At 38.4% G+C, this 24,135-nt stretch overlaps 1 protein-coding gene across 8 annotated transcripts in view; it reads right to left on the bottom strand.

Annotated features, from left to right (window-relative positions):
- The window catches only part of FGD4 (FYVE, RhoGEF and PH domain containing 4), a 234,487-nt gene that overhangs the window by 34,261 nt on the left and 176,091 nt on the right, over positions 1 to 24,135 (bottom strand). For all 8 annotated transcript variants that reach the window (XM_086401413.1, XM_086401420.1, XM_086401418.1 and 5 more), the window contains exons 5-7: positions 10,959 to 11,048; positions 8,294 to 8,439; positions 7,755 to 7,911 (exon numbers count right to left, since the gene is read on the bottom strand). In XM_086401413.1, coding sequence (XP_086257539.1) covers positions 7,755 to 7,911; positions 8,294 to 8,439; positions 10,959 to 11,048 — 393 coding nt within the window. The remainder of the gene's footprint in view (positions 1 to 7,754; positions 7,912 to 8,293; positions 8,440 to 10,958; positions 11,049 to 24,135) is intronic.

Genomic DNA, 24,135 nt, shown 5'->3' on the forward strand with positions numbered 1-24,135 from the left:
GATAGTGACTTATATGCAGAGTACATTATGCAAAATGTCAGGCTGGTTGAAGCACAAATTGGAATCAAGATTTCCTGGAGAAACATCAATCACCTCAGATATGCAGATGACACCACCCATATGGCAGAAAGCAAGGAGGAACTAAAGAGACTCTCGATTAAAGTGAAAGAAGACAGTGAAAAGGATGGCTTAAAATTCAAAATTCATCATGGCATCTGGTCCCATCACTTCATGGCAAGTAGATGGGGAAACAGCGGAAACAGTGACACACTTTATCTTCTTTGGGCTCCAAAATCTCTGCAGATGGTGACTGCAGATTTTCATGACTGCAATCATGAAATTAAGACGTTTGCTCCTTAGAAGAAAAGCTATGACCAAACTAGCGTATTAAAAAGCTGAGACATTACTTTGCCAACAAAGGTCCATCCATCTACTCAAAGCTATGGTTTTTCCAGTAGTCATGTATGGATGTGAGAGTTGGACCATAAGGAAAGCTGAGCACCAAAGAATTGATGCTTTTGACCCGTGGTGTTGTAGAAGAGTCTTCAGAGTCCCTTGGACTGCAAGGAGATCCAACCAGTCAATCCTAAAGGAAATCAACCCGGAATATTCATTGGAAGGACTGATGCTGAAGCTGAAACTCCAATACTTTGGCCATCTGATGGGAAGAACTGACTCACTGGAAAAGACCCTGATGCTGGAGAAGATTGAAGGCAGGAAGAAAAAGGGATGACAGAGGATGAGATGGTTGGATGTCATCACCAACTTGGTGGACATGAGTTTGAGCAAGCTCTGGGAGTTGGTAATGGAGAGGGAAGCCTGGCACGCTGCAGTCCATGGGGTTGCAAAGGGTCAGACACGACTGAGTAACTGAACTGAACTGACCATATAAGCATCTGTATGACATTATGGTTAAAGGCTTGAGAAGCTACGACATCACTGAGAGAGTGGAGAGAAAGATTATGCAGGGCAAAAAACCTTATATTCTGCCCACATTTCAATATTAGTAAAATGAGTTAATGAAAGAATCAAAGAAAGAACCAGGGTTCAGAGAGATAGATGACTGCTTAATCATGAGAAAAGAGACATTTAAGAAAAGGAGTGAAGGGCAAGGGCAGGACTTTTGGCTACCACTGAGTAATAATGATGCTGGCAAAATCACCCCTTTAAAAAGCAACTTTAAAGCTGGATAAAACTTAACAACAACAACAATCATTTCAGTACTTTGGAAATTGAACAAAAGCACGTAACAACCTGAAAATTTAATTTTGTTTTTGTTTTTTAAACTGCTGAACTTTGGGTAAGAACAGTAAGAATCTGTAGTCTTCTGGCCTGTGTGTTAGTCGCTCAGTCGTGTCCAATTGTTTGCAACCTCATGGACTGTAGACCTCCAGGCTCTTTCATCCATGGGATTTTTTTCAGGCAAGAATACTGGACTGGGTTGCCATTTCTTTCTCCAGAACATCTTACCAACCCAGGAATCAAACCAGGGTCTCCCACACTGCAGGCAGACTCTTCTGTCTGAGCCACCAGGGAAGCTCTGACCTGAGGCTTCTGGCCTGAGGCTGCACCTATTCTTCCATCAGCTCAGTCAATGGGAAGATTTTCCCAGGGTATGACAGGCTGTGAGGACTGGCAGTTTCTCTGCTGAAACTCAAGAGGGCTCATTTGATTTAGAGTGATGAACAAAGCACACACCCAGCAATACTGTCAGTGAACAGTATGAAAAGGCAAAAAGATAGGACATTAAAAGATGAAATCCCCAGGTTGGTAGGTGCCCAATATGCTACTGGAGATCAGTAGAAGAAATAACTCCAGAAAGAATGAAGGGATGGAGCCAAAGCAAAAACAACACCAGCTGTGGATGTGACTGGTGAAAGAAGCAAAGGGCAATGCTGTAAAAAGCAATATTGCATAGGAACCTGGAATGTTAGGTCCATGAATCAAGGTAAATTGGAAGTGGTCAAACAGGAGATGGCAAGAATGAACGCTGACATTTTAGGAATCAGCAAGATGGCAAGCGTGAACATCGACATTTTAGGAATCAGCAAACTAAAATGGACTGGAATGGGTGAATTTAACTCAGATGACCATTATATCTACTACTGTGGGCAAGAATCCCTTAGAAGAACTGGAGTAGCCCTCATAATCAACAAAAGAGTCTGAAATGTAGTACTTGGACGCAATTTCAAAAATGACAGAATGATCTCTGTTCGTTTCCAAGGCAAATCATTCAATATCACAGTAATCCAAGTCTATGCCCCAACCACTAATGCCAAAGAAGCTGAAGTTCAACAGTTCTATGAAGACCTACAAGACCTTCTAGAAGTAACACCAAAAAAAGATGTCCTTTTCATTAAAGGGGACTGGAATGCAAAAATGGGGAATCAGGAGATATCTGAAGTAACAGGAAAATTTGGCCTTGGAGTACAGAATGAATCAGGGCAAAGGCTCATAGAGTTCTGTCAACAGAATGCACTCGTCATAGGAAACACCCTCTTCCAACAACACAAGAGACGATTCTACACATGGACATCACCAGATGGCCAACACCAAAATCAGACTGATTATATTCCTTGCAGCCAAAGATGGAGAAGCTCTATACAATCAGCAAAAACAAGACTGGGAGCTGACTGGGGCTCAGATCATGAACTCCTTATTGCCAAATTCAGACTGAAATTGAAGAAAGTAGAGAAAACCACTAGATCATTCAGGTATAACCTAAATCAAATCCCTTACGATTAGACAGTAGAAGTGAGAAATAGATTTAAGGGATTAGATCTGATAGACAGTGCCTGGAGAACTATGGAAGGAGCTTCGTGACATTGTACAGGAGACAGGAATCAAGACCATCCCCAAGAAAAAGAAACGCAAGAAAGCAAAATGGTTGTCTGAGGAGGCCTTACAGATAGCTGAAAAAAGAAAAGACGCAAAAGGCAAAGGAGAAAAGGAAAGATATGCCCATTTCAATGCAGAATTCCAAAGAATAGCAAGGAGAGATAAGAAACGCTTCCTCAGTGATCAGTGCAAAGAAAAAGAGGAAAACAATAGAATGGGAAAGATTAGCGATCTCTTCAAGAAAAATAGAGATACCAAAGGAAAATTTCATACAAAGATGGACACAATAAAGGACAAAAATGTTATGGACCTAAGACAAGCAGAAAATATTAAGAACAGGTGGCAAGAACACACAGAAGAACTGTACAAAAAAGATCTTCATGACCCCGATAATCATGATGATATTTTCATTCACCTAGAGCCAGGCACCCTGGAATGCTAAGTGAAGTGGGCCTTAGGAAGCATCACTACGAACAAAGCTAGTGGAGGTGATGGAATTCCAGTTGAGCTATTTCAAATCCTAAAAGATGATGCTGTGAAAGTGTTGCCCTCAATATGCCATAAATTTGGAAAACTCAGCAGTGGCCACAGGACTGGAAAAAGTCAGTTTTCATTCCAATCCCAAAGAAAGGAAATACCAAAGAATGTTCAATCTACCACACAATTGCACTCATCTCACACGCTAGTAAAGCAATGCTCAAAATTCTCCAAGCCAGGCTTCAATAGTACGTGAACCATGAATTTCCAGATGTTCAAGCTGGATTTAGAAAAGGCAGAGGAATCACAGATCAAATTGCCAACAACCAATGGATCATCCAAAAATCAAGTGAGTTCCAAAAAAACATCTATTTCTGCTTTATTGCCTACGTCAAAGCCTTTGACTGTGTGGATTACAATAAACTGTGGAAAATTCTGACAGAGATGAAATACCAGACCACCTGACCTGCCTCTTGAGAAATTTGGGGTTTTTTTTTTCCCTCTTTTATTTATTTAAAAAAAAAATTTTTTTTTTTTTACTTTACAATATTGTATTGGTTTTGCCATACATCAACATGCATCTTGAGAAATTTGTATGCAGGTCAGGAAGCAAAAGTTAGAACTGGACATGGAACAACAGATTGGTTCCAAGTTCGGAAAGGAGTACATCAAGGCTGTATTGTCATCCAGCTTATTTATCTTATATGCAGCGAATATCATGAGAAATGCTGGGCTGGAAGAAGCACAATCTAGAATCAAGATGCCAGGAGAAATATCAGTTACCTCAGATATGCAGATGACACCACCCTTATGGCCCAAAGTGAAGAACTAAAGAGCCTCTTGATGAAAGTGAAACAGGACAGTGAAAAGTTGGCTTAAAACTCAACATTCATAAAACTAAGATCATGGCATCTGGTCCCATCGCTTCAAGGCAAATAGATGGTTAAACAGTGACAGACTTTATTTTTTTTGGCTCCAAAATCACTGCAGATGATGACTACAGCCATGGAATTAAAAGCTGCTTACTCCTTGGGAGAAAAGTTATGACCAACCTAGACAGCATATTAAAAAGCAGAGACATTACTTTGCCAACAAATTCTGTCTAGTCAAAGCTATGGTTTTTCCAGTAGTTATGTATGGATGTAAGAGTTGGACGATAAAGAAAGCTGAGCGCTGAAGAATTGATGATTTTGAACAGTGGTGTTGGAGAAGACTCTTGAGTCCCTTGGACAGCAAGGAGATCCAACCAGTCCATCCTAAAGGAAATCAGTCCTGACTCTACATTGGTAGGACTTATACTGAAGCTGAAACTCCAATACTTTGTCCACCTGATGGGAAGAACTGACTCACCGGAAAAGACCGTGATGCTGGGAAAGATTGAAGGAATGAGGAGAAGGGGATGACAGAGGATGAGATGGTTGGATGGCATCACTGACTCAATGGACATGAGTTTGAGTAAGTTCCGGGAGTTGGTGATGGACAGGGAAGCCTGGCGTGCTATAGTCCACGCATTTGCAAAGAGGCAGACACAACTGAACAACTGAACTGAACTGAACTGATTCTGATATTTCTTTGTTAGTGTAAAGAAGGGGAACAGATTTTTTCATGTTAATCTTGTATCCTGCTATGTTGCTGAATTTATCAGTCCTAGTAGTTTCTGTGTGGAGTCTTTAGCGTTTTCTATATACAGTATCATGATATATGCTTACAATGACAATTTTACCTCTTCTCTTCCAATTTCGATAATTTTTCTTTTTCTTCTATGATTGCTGTGGCTAAGACTTCAATTATTATGTTGAAGAGAAGTGCTGAGAGTGGGCATCAGTGTCTTGTTCCAGATTTTAGCAGGAAAGTTTTCAAGCTTTTCCCTGTTAAGTATTATGGTGGCTGGGGTTTGTCATAAATAACTTTTATGTTGAGGTATGTTCCCTCAAAGGGCTTCCCTGATAGCTCAGTTGGTAAAGAATCTGCCTAGAACACAAGAGACACTGGTTTGATTCCTGGGCTGTGAAGGTTTGCTGGAGAAGGGACAGGCTACCCACTCCCGTATTCCTGGGCTTCCCTTGTGGCTCAGCTGGTAAAGAATTCACCTGCAATGAGAGAGACCTGGGTTCGATCCCTGGGTTAAGAAGATCCCCTGGAGAAGGGAAAGGCTACCCACTCCAGTATACTGGCCTGGAGAATCCCATGGACTATATAGTTCATGGGGTCGCAAAGAGTCGGACACGCCCAAGCGACTTTCAGTTTCACTTCATGTTCCCTCAATATCCATTTTGGTAACAGTTTGTATCATGAATGGATGTTGCATTTTATCAAATGCTTCTTCTGCATCTATTGAGATTATCATGTGGTTTCCATCTTTCCTTATCTTGGTATTGTATATCACATTGATTTATATATACTTTTAATATTCTAACTTCTTTAAGACTTAAAATTATACAAAACAGTAATCATATCACTGTATTAATGGGTTTTAAACACAGGTAAAAAACATCCATGTAAAACAAAAGAAGGTAGTCAAGAATACCACCCAAATAATCTTAGGTGATCTAAGAAATCAGTATTTAATATTGATATTAATATCAACATTTAAACTTTTCAATATTTAAACTTAAGCAAAGAAATTATCAACAGTCTTGACTAGAGAATCAAATAGAAAGTATTATGTTATTCAGTTCAGTTCAGTTCCGTCACGTCCAACTCTTTGCAACCCCATGAACCACAGCACAGCAGGCCTCCCTGTCCATTACCAACTCCTGGAGTCCACCCAAACCGATGTCCATTGAGTCGGTGATGCCATCCAACCATCTCATCCTCTGTCGTCCCCTTCTCCTCCTGCCTTCAATCTTTCCCAACATCACGGTCTTTTCAAATGAGTCAGCTCTTCGCGTCAGGTGGCCAAAGTATTGGAGTTTCAACTTCAACATCAGTCCTTCCAATGAACACCCAGGACTGATCTTTAGGATGGACTGGTTGGATGTCCTTGCAGTCCAAGGGACTCCCAAGAGTCTTCGTCAACACCACAGTTCAAAAGCATCAATTCTTTGGCGCTCAGCTTTCTTTATAATCCAACTCTCACATCCATACATGACTACTGGAAAAACCAGAGCCTTGACTAGATGGACCTTTGTTGACAAAGTAATGTCTCTGCTTTTTAATACGCTGTCTAGGTTGGTCATAACTTTCCTTCCAAGGAGTTAGCATCTTTTAATTTCATGGCTGCAATCAGCATCTGCAGTGATTTTGGAGCCCCCCAAAATAAAGTCAGCCACTGTTTCCACTGTTTCTCCATCTACTTCGCATGAAGTGATGGGACTGGATGCCATGATCTTAGTTTTCTGAATGTTGAGCTTTAGGCCAACTTTTTCACTCTCCTCTTTCACTTTCATCAACAGGCTCTTTAGTTCTTCTTCACTTTCTGCCATAAGGGTGTTGTCATCTGCATATCTGAGGTTATTGATATTTCTCCCGGCAATATCAACTTGTGCTTCCTCCAGCCCAGCATTTCTCATGATGTACTCTGCATATAAGTTAAATAAGCAGGGTGACAATATACAGCCTTGACGTACTCCTTGTCCTATCTGGAAACAGTCTGTTGTTCCATGTCCAGTTTTAACTGTTGTTTCCTGACCTGCATACAGGTTTCTCAGGATGCCGGTCAGGTGGTCTGGTATTCTCATCTCTTTCAGAATTTTCCACAGTTTATTGTGATCCACACAGTCAAAGGCTTTGGCATAGTCAATAAAGCAGAAATAGATGTTTTTCTGGAACTCTCTTGCTTTTTCCATTATTAAAATGTATTATCCAGGTTTGATGAAATTTTAAGCCACATCCCCCACCCCCAAGAAACAAAACAGAATATAGTTGATCCTTGCATATGAGTTTGTACTGTGCAGGTCCACTTATACACATATTGTTGTTGTTTTTCCCCCCAGTAAACATGTACTACAGTACTACATAATCCATGTTTGGTTGAATCCATGGATGCATAACCATGGATATGAAGGGCTGGCCCTAAAACTATACTGGGATTTTCAAACAGTGGGGGATCAACGATCCTAACCCCTGTGTTGTTCAAGGGTCAACTGTAATTATGTTTCCAAAATGTCATGGTTTATAGCATTCTTTATATTCATTCCAACATTTCAACCTCTGAAAGCAAGCAAGAGACACACAGAGCTGGATGGAAACTTTTTTGGAAATTTATGTGGACCCTGATAAAGCCAGACTCTCCTTGCCTTAAAAATAAATGGAGAATTTACTGTTCAGTATATAGCATGTGCTCAATAAATATTTTAACTTTGCAGAGATGATTTTTGCATAATTTAGAGTAGAATAGAATTTGGCTAGGAGTCTCAATCTAAAATTTAGATCTAGAAAACCTTATGATTTGTACAGAAAAATTAATTTATAGCCTTGAACAAAAGAGTTCTATTTACCTGAATTTCTTCAACTACTGATTTGAACTGGGGAATACGCTCCGTCATGTTTTTAACCAATTCCATTGCGTTATCGAATCCCTTCACATATTCTCCGTACATCTTAAGGAATGGTGCCAATTTCTGAAGAATGTCACCAATTCTAGGGGTAGTTTCCCTGTACAAAACATAGAAGCAAGCTATTAAGATTTCTTATAGAATGAATGAATGTAGAGGACTCCAAATGAAGTAATCACTTTTTATACACATTCTGTGCTTTTATCAGATCCACTTTGCTCTGAAACTGACAGAATGAAAAAAGCACTTTTTAAAAGAGAGTTAATAATGACACTGTAAAGAGAAATGCTATGGAATTCTGATGTTCCAGACAATCCCTAATATCTTGTTTCCACTAATCAAACTAAAGCTTGGAAAGAAGAGATAAAATGTTTTCAACTAAAGCCAAAAAATGTACCACAAGGTCTTTCAGGGATCTTTAACATAAAAAATTTTGCATAAATGCTGCCTTAGATATATTACTTGTTATCTACTCCCCTTACCATTCTTGCATTCTTTTCTCCAGCTCTGGCAATAGGAATCTACTATGGAAGGCATTTATTGATGAAATATTAGAAAAGATTTTATTCACCAGCTCTGCTGAAAATGAACCTCGATTTGCTTCTTCCAATAGTTTGCAATAAAATACCTGAATAAGAGAATAAAGCAAATTTTACTTCAAATTTATTGGTTAACCATCTAGCATTGTGCTGAGGCACACAGTGGGCTCTTAATAACTTTTTGTTGAATAAATGTAAAAGTTCATGATTCAAGAAATCAATCACTTTTGAAATGGAGGAATGAGCATATGCTTTGAAGAGAAAAACCAGGAATTAGAATTACGAAACTAATTCTAATCTAGGCTGTGCCTCTATCTACAGGATATTAATCTTTTCTATTCCAGAGAAATTTCCAATCGAGGCTAATGGTGAAACAGGAGGGAAAGGGGCCGGGAACAACTTCTGAAAGAATGACATAACCCAAGAACACAAGCATAAATCAATTAGAATCAAATGGGTCCAAGACGACAGACAAGCCAACTTCAACTAGACTTTGATCCTCAATCAGCAAGCTAAATGACACGCTCAGAGGCGCCATGACAGTTCCAAGGCACTACCAAAAGACCAAAAAGTGGGTGGTGGCCCAATTCCTGGAAATTTCCACCCCTTCCCCAAAATATGAAATTACCCAGCCCATAAAAACTGATTATGCCGCATTTTGGGGCCACTGCACTCGCCTTCTGTGATGGCCCACACTCTGTGGAGTGTGTTTCTCTCTGAATAAATCCACTTTTTATGTATCACTTTGTCTCTCACCGAATTCTTTCTGTGATGAGGCATTAAGGACCTGAACTTCATTACTGTGGGTTTTGGCTGAATGCCATGTACCAGCCTTGTGGGTTAGAGTCCTAAGCAGGGTTTTGGCCAGGCTCGAGTCCTGGAACACGGGTTGAAGTTCAAATCTGAGAAAAATGGTTTCAAAATAGGATTTAACCTTCCTATCCACAGGCAGAGTTAAGAGATATGGAAAATGATATATATGCACAATAATTGTATTTTCCACTCCTCTTTATTTTTTGAATGACTTTTATGTATTACATGTTGCCCTTTATTATAATTTATTGGCATAAATCTCATCTTCCCTATTTAAACAGTACACTCCTTGGGGACAGAGAACACTGTGAATTAGTTCTCATAGCACGACAGGCACTTAATAAAAAGGCAGTATGAACAAAAGAGTATTTTGGTTCTCAGATGTTTTCCTGCTTTACTAAGTAATAATGTATGGTAACTTAAAATTCAGGAATGAGGATAAAAAAATCTTCTCTTGTATATAATAACAGGTATTTTAAAGACAGTAAAAATAGTTTTGCAGTCTTAGCTCTACTCCAGTAGGGCTACTATACCTCTTAATTGCCATTCTGTTAAATGTAGGCAGAAGGAAGTCTGTTCTTTCATAATGTCCAGATGGTTGTTTATTTTCTAAATTCACCTCTATTGCATTTTCTTGGGAGGCAAAAAGAATACAAAATTATGTCCTTAGAGACTCCAATAGGATATTTTAGTAATTAAGACTCTAAATTCTAAAAGGTCAGCCAACGTCACTAACAAGATAATATGGCTGGAAAAAAGAAAGAAAAAAAAGTGCAACCTGATAAGAGGAAAAAGCACATTTCCACTACAAGAATATCTAAAAGTTTCAGGTCTGTAATCTCCATGAGAACGGACATTATTTCAAAGGTACAAATCAACATAAATTGATTGACTTATGGTGAAATTCTTTGAAAAGTGAGTATTTGAGTCACAAACTCATTACTTTGGAGAACACAAGTCTTAATCAGGCCCCTTCAGGCTCACGCTAACAGACAACGTAGCTTACTTAGTCCAAGGATTCCTGATGAGGAGGCATGCCCAGGATGACCTGCTTCCACAAAGTTCCATTTTCCAATTGCCATAGTGGAACAAGCCTTCTTGTAAGTAACACTCAAACATAATACTCACTTTCTCTTCTAATAAGAAGAGTCTATATCAGTAATCTACCAATTCTCTTGATCTTTTATCAGTGTAACAGGATTAAGAGGCCATTGTGTTGAACAGTTATTCTTAATGATGCATTTTATAACTTTCTTCACAAATGTATACTTGAGATGATTCACAAGCCTCCACCATGATAAAAGTACAAAATGTTATTCACATATTCAACAACTATTAACACCAGGCACTGTTTTTAACTTTTCGTGCAAGGCTGAAAAAGTGAAATTTCAAATTTCCATCTGGCCCTATGACTCTAGGCTATTCCAATCACTCTCAATGGCTGAACAGCAAGTGAGACAAGAATCAGTGACGTATTCATGCCAGCATCAGAATCTCCTATTTAGTAACACGGTCTGCAGGATCACAATAAAGGGACAAGAAACAGTAGTGTTTAGGATTGAAAGATACAGATAAAGACATTTTGTGACCCATACGAGAGTCTTTCAATCTGTTTTCTATGAATTATGAAACCTTTGTACCTAATTAATTCACTGACAAAGTTGAAAATGTTAGTGATTTCCTTGAGGAAGTAGACAGAAACAGGCAAGCCGTTCTTGCAGTTTCTAAAGCACTTTAATTACTAAGTTAAAGTGATGTATAATGACAAAAATAATTCTGAAAGAGAAAATCTTACCTGATCTAAGAGAGCAAGTCGGCTGACATAAGCTCTTTCTGTAAGCAAAAGTTCATTGGCTATTTTGTGAAGTTTTTCTTCATCAGTCTCCTAAAAATAGAATAGATATTCACATATTAGGAAAGAAAGCTTGGATGGTATTTCTAAAGTAATAAACATTATCAAATGGTTTCATCAAAAGTTTTCTTAAGCTTCTCACATACCCAATTTCTTTAAGGCATTAAGGAACATCCAACCAGAAATGAACAAAACTAGACATTAGCAATCTGCTAGATTTACCCTATGACAACTTCTTTAGGTTATAACTTCTCTGATCTCTGTATCAATTAACAGTATCATCCATCTTTTCCCTGAAACATCTTTTATTTTTTTTATTTCCCAGGTACTATACTTTCCTCATTTTTCCCCTACCTCTCTCAGGCTACTCTTTGCACATGCTTGTATCACTCTATTAGCTCTATGCACAGAACTTTTTAGCTTAAAAATTTTAATTATAGAAAATTTCAATCTTATACAAAACTAGAGAAAATAGTAAAGCAAATCCCCATGTGTCCAACATCAAGATCCAACATCAACTCATTGTTAGTCTTCTTTCATCTATGCTCCCACCCATCTCCCCTCTACCTATATTATTTTTAATTAAATCCAGACTTTATTATTTCCTCAGTTGATATCTAATTAACTCTAAAATATCTTTGTATACCCTTACTAGTGTCATGAGGATAGCAATATTTTCCCCTTGTTAACTGATCCATCTCTTGTGTCTACTACAGTGCTTCAATAAAACACTGGCATTCAATAAAATATCACTGAATGAATGATGAACAGCAGTTGCACATGCCTAAATATTGCTGGACATTTATTATTGCTTTGATATGTTGTGAATCTAATACCAAAACTACCTTTTCTGTAATATCTCCATTCTACCACCATCCTTGGATCTTACCAACCCAGCAGTGGTTCTATCCCTTTCTAGTTAGCTGACTTAAATTACTTTAAGCTTAGTTCCCTATCACAAAATTCAGTCAGCCACCAACTCCTATCCATAATATTCTGTCTTTAGCATCATTTTAAGTTCTCATCACTAATATCCTGTTTGCTCATACCTTATCTCAAGCCCAGGCCAATCAACAGTTGTCCAATTATCTGATTCCATTATTTTGATGGCTCTAACCCACCTTGAATACTACTGTATAAGGAATCTTTCTAAAACTCTGCTCTCCTCACCTAATTCTAATTCTAATAGGAAAGGGAAAAAAAGTCTCCAATAGTCCTCTTCTCACTAACAGGATAAAATCTAGGCTCTGTGTACCATTCAGAGTAGTTTCTACCTAGCTACTTTTCTGAAATACTCTTTTCATTCTAGGAGAGTATGAATATAATGAGTTTAGAAAAAACTTTAGTACCAAAGCAGACCAAAGTATACTTTAAGCCAGTGTCTAATTTGTGTAAAGTCTACATTTTGAACTCTGTATAAAATGTTATGAAGTTGTGTAAATATTTCATGGTATTAAACATACACGACATCTACTCTATGCTTTATATGCAATGTATATTTTAATGTGGAAAGTTACCATGCTGCTTCTTACATTACCACTGAATTGAGATATTTTTATGTGAGACTTTAGGATTAAGTAACATAATGCTGTTTAAATAATTTGTGGTCTCAGAAACACTGAAATAAGAACTATATAGCAATCAAATTCCACAATTAGTCAAGATTTTGGTTTAACTTAATAAATTCAGAGTAAAGTACCAGCATTGTTGGTTGCCTGCCTGGCATCCCTCCCTTCCCCTTATCTCTTAATGGTATCCAGATTTGGTTGTTGTGTCAATCCCAGTACTATGTAATCTTTCCTTTGCAGAAACTGACCTTATCCACAGATGAAAAGGGAGCCCTGAATGCTGTCACCACTGGATCATCAAAAAAGCAAGAGAGTACCAGAAAAACATCTATTTCTGCTTTATTGACTATGCCAAAGCCTTTGACTGTGTGGATCACAATAAACTGTGGAAAATTCTGAAAGAGATGGGAATACCAGACCACCTAACCTGCCTTTTGAGAAACCTATATGCAGGTCAGGAAGCAATAGTTAGAACTGGACATGGAACAACAGACTTGGTACCAAATAGGAAAAGGAGTACGTCAAGGCTGTATATTGTCACCCTGCTTATTTAACTTATATGCAGAGTACATCATGAGAAATGCTGGGCTGAAAGAAGCACAAGCTGGAATCAAGATTGCCAGGAGAAATATTAATAATTTCAGATATGCAGATGACACCACCCTTATGGCAGAAAGTGAAGAGGAACTAAAAAGCCTCTTGATGAAAGTGAAAGAGGAGAGTGAAAAAATTGGCTTAAAGCTCAACATTCAGAAAACTAAGATCATGGCATCCAGTCCCATCACTTCATAGGAAATAAATGGGGAAACAGTGGAAACAGTGTCAGACTTCATATTTTGGGGCTCCAAAATCACTGCAGATGGTGACTGCAGCCATGAAATTAAAAGACACTTACTCCTTGGAAGGAAAGTTATGACCAACCTAGATAGCATATTGAAAAGCAGAGACATTACTTTGCCAACAAAGGTCCATCTAGTCAAGGCTATGGTTTTTCCAGTGGTCATGTATGGATGTGAAAGTTGGACTGTGAAGAAAGCTGAGCGTCGAAGAATTGATGCTTTTGAACTATAGTATTGGAGAACACTCTTGAGAGCCCCTTGGACTGCAGGGAGATCCAACCAGTCCATTCTAAAAGAGATCAGTCCTGGGTGTTCTTTGGAAGGAATAATGCTAAAGTTGAAACTCCAATATTTTGGCCACCTCATGTGAAGAGCTGACGCATTGGAAAAGACTGATGCTGGGAAGGATTGGAGGCAGGAGGAGAAGGGGACGACAGAGGATGAGATGGCTGGATGGCATCACCGACTTGATGGACATGAGTTTGAGTGAACTCTGTGAGTTGGTGATGGACAGAGGGGCCTGGTGTGCTGCGATTCATGGGGTCGCAAAGAGTTGGACATGACTGAGCGACTGAACTGAACTGAACTGAATGGTGTTGCTATCAATGGTATACCACAATTGGTTTAGGAGCAAATGTGACACAAGACAATATGCGATGGCAGCTTTGGAAAAGAAGGCTCCCTATCCTTAAGGAAGAAACAAAGAAAAAGAGATCTGTTTGCTGCTCTATGTAGATGAGGGCACGTGCAGGCTTAAGTGCTAAAGAGCAGTCATCTCATAACCACGGAAATGAAGACAATAAACTTCCTTACTATTTAAGGAGGTCGAGAAAAATATCTACTTCTGCTTTATTGACTATGCCAAAACTTTGACTGTGTGGATCACAACAAACTGTGGAAAATTCTTTAAAAAAATGGGAATATCAATATCAGACCACCTGATCTGCCTCCTGAGAAATCTGTATGCAGGTCAAGAAAACCAACAGTTAGAACTGAACATGGAACAACGGACTGGTTTCAAACTGGGAAAGGAGTATGTCAAGGCTATATGTTGTCACTCTGCTTATTTAAATTATATGCAGAGTACATCATGAGAAATGCCAGGCTGGATGAAGCACAAGCTCGAATCACGATTGCCATGAGAAATATCAATAACTTCAGATATGCAGATGACACCACCCTTATGGCAGAAAGCAAAGAGGAACTAAAGAGTCTCTTGATGAAAGTGAAACAGGAGAGTTAGAAAGATGGCTTAAGATCAAGTGTAGAACTCAACATTAAAAAAACTAAGATCATGGCATCTGGTCCCATCAATTCATGGCAAATAGATGGGGAAACAATGGAAACAGTGACAGACTTTATTTTCTTGGACTCCAAAATCACTGAAGATGGTGACTGCAACCATTACATTAAAAGACACTTGCTCCTTGGAAGAAAAGCTATGACAACATGTTAAAAAGCAGACATTACTTTGCCAACAAAGGTCCATCTAGTCAAAGCTATGGTTTTTCCAGTAGACACGTATGGATGTGACAGCTGCACTATAAAGAAAGCCAAAGAATTGATGCTTTTGAACTGTGGTGTTGGAGAAGACTCTTGAGAGTCCCTTGGACAGCAAGGAGATCCACCCAGTCCATCCTAAAGGAAATCAGTCATGAATATTCATTGAAAGGATTGATGCTGAAGTTGAAGCTCTAATACTCTGGCCACCTGATGGGAAGAACTGATTCATTGGAAAAGACCCTGATGCTGGGAAAGATTGAAGGCAAGAGGAGAAGAGGATGACAGATGAGATGGTTAGATGGCATCACTGACTCAATGGACATGAGTTTGAGCAAGCTCTGGGAGTTGGTGATGGATGGGGAAGCCTGGCGTGCTGCAGTCCATGAGGTCACAAAGAGTTGGACACAACTGAGTGACTGAACCAACTGACTGATGAATAGTATTGCAGTTACTGGTAGCATCCTGATCAATATGAAAAACTTCAAATACTAAAAAACATGTGAAGTATATTCCATGAAATTGATAAACGTTCAAGGAACTTTTAGATGATCACTAATTATAGAGAAGAAAATAAAATACCTAATGAACTAAAAATGTGACTTACAAAGCTATAAGTAAGTTTAATAAGTAAATACATAAGAAATCTACTGACATTTCAGAATAAGTTATGTATTGTTTCACATACAGGAAATACTGACCTGCATGAACACTACAGCTATTTGTTTCAGGTTTTAAGCCAGATTTACTGAGATAAAATTACAAATAGTAAAATTCACCCTTTTGGTGAATAGTTCTAGGAGTTTTGACAAATGCTTACAGTCATGTTACTACCACCACAATCAAGATAGGTAACGTTTCTATTGAAACTCTTCTTAGGTATCTATAGTCAATCACATTCCTCTTCTACCACTAACTCCTAGTAATGCTGATCTGGTTTGTTCCAGAAAGACATGTAAATGGAATGACATAGTATGTATGTGTCTTTTGTGCCTTGCTTCTTTTGCTTATCAAAAAGCATTTGAGATACATCCAAGTTGTTATTAGTATTAGCAGTTCATTCTTTTCCAGCCCTTCATTTTTTTTTTAAGTTTTTCTTTTTTTTTTTTTAATTTTTTTTAAATTTTATTTTTTAACTTTTGGCCAGCCCTTCATTTTATTCTTATAGTGGTGACATCTTTTTGACCCACCATGTTCTTTTCTATCTTCTAATGCTAAGATTTCTAACAGAAATCTTTAAAGAAAACAACCCAGCAGAATTTGTGCCATGATAAAATAATACATCTTATGAGTCAGAGAACTCACTAAATAACAGATTATACTGTCTACTACTGCTATGCGATGAGGTCACCCCTGAGGAAGTGGAAGAGGAAGTGGAATAAGAAGTTTATAAGAAAAAGTCTTTTGCTGACTGCAAATTATACTTTAGCTGATTGTGGCAAATTATGGGTGTCCTGGTCATATTTTGTAAAATCCAAGAGAATGCCAGCAATTATTTGTAAAAACTATACTCCTTCTGCACAGATGGTCTTCTAACATTAGGTCCCTAACCCTGGCAAAGCCAACACAAAGATAAGCAAAAGTAAACTTGCTAACAAATGGTTTAATCACTCATATATAAGGTATGTGAAAAGATACAAGGGATTTTATGGTGAAAGTGAGGACATCACAGAGTTATGGAGACTTTTTTAGGTTAATCACAACAATAATGTTGATAATATCACCATGATAAGAATAGTTAACAATTATTCACTGATTGTTATGTGTGGGTTTCCCTGGTAGATGGTAAAGAATCTGCCTGCAATGTGGGAGACCCAGGTTTGATCCCTGGGTTGGGAAGATCCCCTGGAATAGGAAATAGGCCAGACTGTTACAAGCATTTTACACACACTGACTGGTCCTTACAACAAGTCTATAAAATGGGTGCCAATATTATTCCTATTTTACATATAGTATACATATACAACAAAATTCCATAGCTTAAAAAAAAAAAAAACAAGACTCAAAGAGGCCAGGAAACTCGCCCAAGATTACAGTTAGGACTAAATCAGATTTTACTTATATAGCAGAGTATGTGATTTTGAGTAACTATTAGTAAATAGTTGGCTTTCACTCTAATCTTCTTTGCAACAAAAACTGAGACTATTATTTGCCTACAAGTGAACAGACTAATAAAATACCAACTATCCATTTAAAAATGAATGAGCATTTTAATTTATATGTTAGTTATTTTTCCAACATCAATTTTACTTAAAGCAGGCTTTTAAGCATTTTAGTAATAATTATCAGGTAAAAAATTCAGTCACATTTGATGTAATAATATGATGGCTTCCAAATTTTAAAAAATCAGTTTAGTTTCTGAACCTTGTTTACATTTCAGAAACATATATATTTCAGTACATTTAGGGAGAAGTATATGATCTCTCTGTATCCACAGGACTCTATTACTCTATCAGACTTACACTTAAATAATGAACCAAGGAGTTTTAGAACTGTTGGTACATTGGGGCTGTAGCCTGGTGTTTTTTTAAATAGCCCTTTACTAAGAAGTCATTTGTTTTTGTAATTCTTGGGAAAACAATAATGGTTACACAATAGTGACTGGATGAGTAATCTCATTTTGGTTCTTTTGGAACTGAATACACAGGTCTGATTTTACAAAATAAGTATAAATATGCTATTTGAAAAGTATCTTACTTTTGATATACCTCTATAAAGGGATTATTTTTTTCTTCTTTTTTTACTTGTGAATATATACTGTATTAAAAGCTGATTTTCAGAGTATTTCCTTGAACAAAAACACACCAGAGTATAACTAAACCATCAGAACTAAAAAAGTAAGATACACTCCCCTTACAATAAAAGACTATACAATTTATTTTGCCCTACTTCTCTCTGCTTAATACATTCCTAGGCTATTATTGTGTACCTTTAAACCTCCAATAATCTTTTCACAGAGACCTGCTCCTTTTCACTAGGGTTAGGGTCAGCCTAGTTATTAGTCAGTGTACCCGCTGGCACACTGCAGTGTCAATTCTATCTCCTTTGCAGATGTCACCAACTCCTGTAGCTCTTTTCAGACCTTTTGGCATGACTCTGCCATATGGCAGGAACTGGGACAAAGAGCAGCTCACAGAGTTCATTCACTGGATAGGCTGAAAATGCTTGTGTGGAGCCAGCAATTCACTCTTCTGAATATTAGTGCCATACTCCCTGCCACATGCTTCAAAACTACCAAGAAAGGGAGCAGACATTTTGAAAAGAATTATGGAAATGCCAATGAGCAACTGTTTCCTGAAAGATTCCTTAAGGGTAGAATCTTAACTTATTTAAAAATGAATCAGATACTGACATTATGCTTTATAATTCTTCAATAAATGTTCTCATGTCACTTTTTAAGCAGGTTTTTTTCTAAAAACACTGAATCAAAACTACTAAAATTTCTTATAGCCTTCTTCATATATATATTTATAACATACTCAATATGCTATATGTAAAACTAACTATATACATATATATATATATACATAAATTATCAGGTTTTATAGAATGGATGATTCTTGCTCATGGGGAATTTCTATCCAAATCTGTCATCAGTTAATTACAGTCTTCAGTTTAGCAATAAGGAGTTCATGATCTGAGCTAGTAACTGACTGAAGTGAAGTGAAAGTCGCTCAATTGTGTCCAACTCTTTGTGAACCCAGTTCTCCTGCACTGCAGGCAGATTCTTTACCAGCTGAGCCACAAGGGAAGCCCTGTAAGTGACTGAGTTAAATTCAATTCAGGTTTGTGAAAACAAAGTTCTTATTCTGCTGCCACCTTATAAATAAGAGAACTCTCCCTGGATCTAGGGAAGAAGAAAATGAGAAGGCATGGGAATAAAACACAAACTTTGTATTCTAATAAGATCATATAATAATGCCATAAGTAAGGCCACATGGTCTCAGGGAAGATTTGTAATCAGGAAGAAATGTATCACTAGGTACACATTATAAGAAAAAGAGGACAACCACTATAAAATGCAGGCATTGTTCCTTCCCCTGCCTCACAATACAGCCTCACAAGCATAAATAGTCTGTTACTTTAACATGATCCTTCAGGAAGTTTAGGGAGCAAAATCCAAGCCTAATTGTGACCAGTACCAATATTTTCCCAGTCTACATCCTCCACATTGTTTATCAAATTCGAAAGTAAGAGCTTTAAATCTGAAGGTTTAAATTACATCTTTTTGATAGAGGTTGCAGAGGAGAGAGGAACAGAGCCTGAACCGAGGAGAACAACTTGGTTACCTGCACAAAATCAGACTGGAAATGACAAAAAGAGAGGAAAACTTTGTTCTTCTTATACACAATTTAATATACATTAGACTAAAGTAGGCTGCAGTCCATGGGGTCGCTAAGAGTCGGACACAACTGAGCGACTTCACTTTCATGCATTGGAGAAGGAAATGGCAACCCACTCCAGTATTCTTGCCTGGAGAATCCCAGGGATGGAGGAGCCTGGTGGGCTGCTGTCTATGGGATCGCACAGAGTCGGACACGACTGAAGTGACTTAGCAGCAGCAGCAGCAGACTAAAGTGTCCTTTGGGTTTAGCAGAAATTATAGATCAAACATCAAGAAAATATAATATATACTCAGAATCAATAACTAAATTAACCTATCCCAAGCCAAGGCAGAATATCAAAGTAATTAGGTCACATAATATTTCTGATGACAGTAAAGCCTTGTACACATTAGCGTTTTACATGGTAATAATCTATGGTGTTCAGGCAGGATAAACAAACAAAACATAAAAAATTGAAGTTAATAGGCAAGAGGCATGCAAACGTATCTGTGTATCTTGTAAGGAGTACATCAGTTTAAAGAAGAACTAAGAGTAAGGTGCTGGGATCTTCAGCAGGCACAATATGCTGAATGTCTATCAAGGGACATCTCAGATCATGAGTCTATTTATCTAGATTTACAAATGAGGAAACGGGATTTTTATTTTTTGTTTTATTTAACAAATATACAGCTCACATTGTTTCAAGACACTGTTCTCTATGCTTTACAACTATTAAAAGATCTACACCTTGTAAAAATGTTATGAAGTAGGTAATAGTATCTCCATTTTATAGATGAGGCAACCTGAGGTACACAGATGTTTGAGATGACCTGCTCAAGGTCACATAGCTGGTAAGTAGCTGAGATGGAATTCAAACTGAGAAAGTCTGCTTCTTGAACCTGTCTTCCTATTGCTCTGTTTTGCTTTCGTTTTTTTTAAGCCACATACAACCACCACTGTTTTTTCAAGTTCTGATCTTTCTATCTCTGTCACACCCACACTAAACTGAATCTCTGTGCACACTGTGGCCTCCAACCACCTGACTTCCCCAAATCTCCTGGTTCATATTAACATTCTGTTAAACCCAATCCCTGATTCTGTTGTCCTGCTGTTCTTCGCTCTGCTGCACGGCCAATCCCACTCCAAGTTTGCTTTCTCCTTCTTGAGTTCCAGGCCACTCAGCAAGCTGGAGAGACTGCTGACTGGTAACACCATCTTGGACCTGAGTCCTCAGAGTCTTGGTCACAAGGCACCACGAAAGTTAATCTCTCCACCGTCTTCAAACTCAAAGTCCCATTCTTTGAAGATACTCCACTGGTCTTTATGGCAGGGGACCCCCAACCCCCGGTCTACAGACTGCTGCTGGTCCATGGCCTGTTAGGAACCAGGCTGCACAGCAGGAGATGAGCGCCAGGTGAAATCTAAACCACCTAACCCTGCCCCCGCCCATGGAAAAATTGTTTTCCATGAAATTGGTCCCTGGTACCAAAAAGGTTGCGGTTCAAACTGACACACCCAGCACCAAGCCTCTATAGGCTGTATCTCAGAACCTCACTCACTCACTCGGTGAGCTCCAGACTGCCTGACTTCTCCATTTCTGCTAACAACAGGTAATTCATCCTCTCAGCCATGCTCCAAACCTTGGCTCTATCTTTGAGCTCTCCTTTCCCCTTTATCTCATGATACCTTAAATAATGGTCATTTATCTTAATCAGCTCAACTGCTAGCTTCCTCTTTGAATTTACTGCAGTGCCTTGCACATGGTATATGTGCAATACAGATTCACTGTATTTAATCTGAATACCCAGATTTACTGAGCTACTTAGCTATAATGTCCCAGGAAAGGCCTAGGTCTCCAGGATAACTCCTAATTCCACATTTTAAATGATGACAGTCCTTGCAAGTTCATCAATTCCAGGCCCCCATCCTCTGCCCTCTGAAGCCCAGTGATTCTCATAATAGAATCCTTCTTTCTCCTCTTGGAAAAATCACTATGTTCCCCTTTTGATTATGCTTGTGCTCTTCAGGGCTCAGTGCCTGGCCTTCTTCCGGTTCCTACATATTCTATTTTGGCAATATTAATCACTTGCTTACATACATCCTCTTACATTCCTACCCTCTTTCCTGAGTTCCAGATCCTTATTTCGCCTGCATAATATCTTCCAATGGATGTCTTGTAGGTGCCACAAGCTGAGTAGTACAAAAGAAGTCTAATTAACCATTCTACTCCCTCCTCTCATTCCAAACACAATCACTTTCCTTCTTGTCTGTCATCTCAACCAGGTTAGGAAACCAGGACCTGTAGAATTCAGTACTAATGTGCCCTGAGGTTACACAGCTGGGAAGTAATGGGGCTGGGATCTGAATTCATCTCTTTTAATTCTAAAGCTTTAGAATCCTAAAGCTTTAATTCTATAGCTTTCATCCTTAACCAATAATCCATAATGTCTCCAGAATATTCCGTTTTTGTTTTAGATATTTTCACCTGGACTTTGCAATGTGTTGTGTTAGTTGCTCAGTGGTGTCCAACTCTTTGGGACCCATGGACTGTAGCCCAGCACGTTCCTTTATCCACAGGATTCACCAGGCAAGAATACTGGAGTAGGTTACCATGTCCTTCTCCAGGACGTTGCAAAAGTCCTTTAAATTTATTATGTCTAAAGCCAATTAATTTTTCTTGCCTCCAAATATGTTGTTCTTTCTATTCCTTTGTAGTTCAGTAAATGGTACGCCATCCCATCTGCCACTTCACTGAATGAAGCTACAGGGAATGAACATGACTCATTCCCTATATCCAGTCATGCAGTTCTCAGAAATCTCTCTTCCTTGTCCCTAACCCTCTGCTTCATCCAGGACCTTTTCCTTTCACACCTGGAATACAACTGTTGCTTACTAACCATGTACCCTGCTCCATCTGTTTTTCCTTTCATCTGAGTCATTTTTCTAAAACCCACAGATGTACAATCATGTCACTTCCATGCTTTAATTAAATGCCTCTTAGACAGATAGTATTAGGCTTATGGAAAGCTTGAAATAACATGGAAAATACCTATCCTACAAAACAGGATGCAGAATGACCATATATTAAGCTATTGAAAAAATTTTTTAAATCAGCTGAGAAAAATAAGCTAGATATCAAAGCACTTTGATAAGTGCAAATAAGTTAGATATCAAAGCACTTTTCTCTAGGTGGTAGAACTATGAGTGATTTTGTATTCTCAATGCTTTGCTGCATTTTCTTGATTTTCTATGAGGTTTATTACTTTTTATTCAGACTTTTAAAAATCTTAAAAAAAAAAATCTCCGGTGCTTTCAGGGGGAAAAAATACAACTTAGGCACACAAACCCACTGCAATTTATCCTTAGCTTATATTTTCTCATTAAGCCTATCCTTCTACCCCAACACTCATTTCACTAGCCCTTCTGGCCTCTATTATGAGGCCAGAAAAATCCCTAGACATGGCAACTACCCTCCTGTTTCTACTCTCAGCCCTGTGCCCAGCCTAGATGCTCTCCTCTTCCCTACCTCCCTGCTCCCTTCTATTTTGGACCACCAGCACCTCCCACTGCTCCGTCAAGTCCAGTTGTGCTACAGCCTTCCCCTCACCAGCTATCCTCCAGGCACAGCTATTTTCTCATAGTGTTTCCTAAGCCCTTATTGTACCACATCGTGGTGATTTACTCATGTTTCTCTCCCCTCAGCAGACTGAGACTTTGTGGAAAGGGCCTGCCTTATTCATTTCTGTCTCCAGGACCCAGGAAAGGAAGTCCTGCATACTGAATTTTTAAAGTGAACAATAGTAGATATATGTTTTTTCAGGTATAGGCTCTCTGAAGCTCACTTTTTCTCATTTCTTTCTTAGAACTTTCCAACAGACTAAACAGTCACCATAACGTAAAGAAGTTTCTGAGATTCCCATCAGTTCTAAATAAATAATGAAAAGCTATCCTCAAGACTTTTATGAACTATCCACATGGTTAGTGGGAAAACTTTTCCATTATCCTACACGCCATTTTTAAATGCCTACAACTTTAGTTGGAATCTTCATTATAATACTAGCAACAATGAATATTGATTAGTAAAGCTGGATAATTTGTTTGTGCTGCCTTTCACTTTCTTGGAATTAAAAGCTGATTTGTCAAGAGAAGAAATATAGGAGTAATTTACTACTTGTCTTCAAATCTAACAAGACCACTAAAGCTGTCTCTTTATATTTCAAGATGTGAACCAAAAGAAATTTAAAGTTTTATTGGGGAATGGGGGATAAATTGCGAGACTGGGGTTGACATATATACACTGCTGCTGCTGCTGCTAAGTCGCTTCAGTCGTGTCTGACTCTGTGAGACCCCATAGATGGAAGCCCACCAGGCTCCCCTGTCCCTGGGATTCTCCAGGCAAGAACACTGGAGTGGGTTGCCATTTCCTTCTCAAATGCATGAAAGTGAAAAGTGAAAGGGAAGTCGCTCAGTCGTGTCCGACTCTTAGCGACCCCATGGACTACAGCCTACCAGGCTCCTCCATCCATGGGATTTTCCAGGCAAGAGTATTGGAGTGGGGTGCCATTGCCTTCTCCATATATACACTACTATATATAAAGTAGACAACTAATATAAACCTACAGTATGGCATAGGGAACTCTACTCAATCCTTTGTAATGACCTAAATATGGGAACAGAATCTAAAGAAGAGCAGATATACGGATACGTATAACTGATTCACTTTGGGGTATAGCAGAAACCAACATAACATTGTAAATCAACTATACTCTAATAAAAATTAATTTAAAATCAAAATAAAGCTTGATTATAAAAGAACTTGTAGTCATAAGAAATGGATAACCTATGTAAGCATTATGTTTTAACTCTCAGAAAACTGATAACTCATATT

Source organism: Bos grunniens, chromosome 5 (genome assembly GCF_055505025.1).
Source record: "Bos grunniens cultivar Pamir isolate PY7600 chromosome 5, Bosgru_T2T1.0, whole genome shotgun sequence".
Taxonomy (NCBI): Eukaryota; Metazoa; Chordata; class Mammalia; order Artiodactyla; family Bovidae; genus Bos; species Bos grunniens.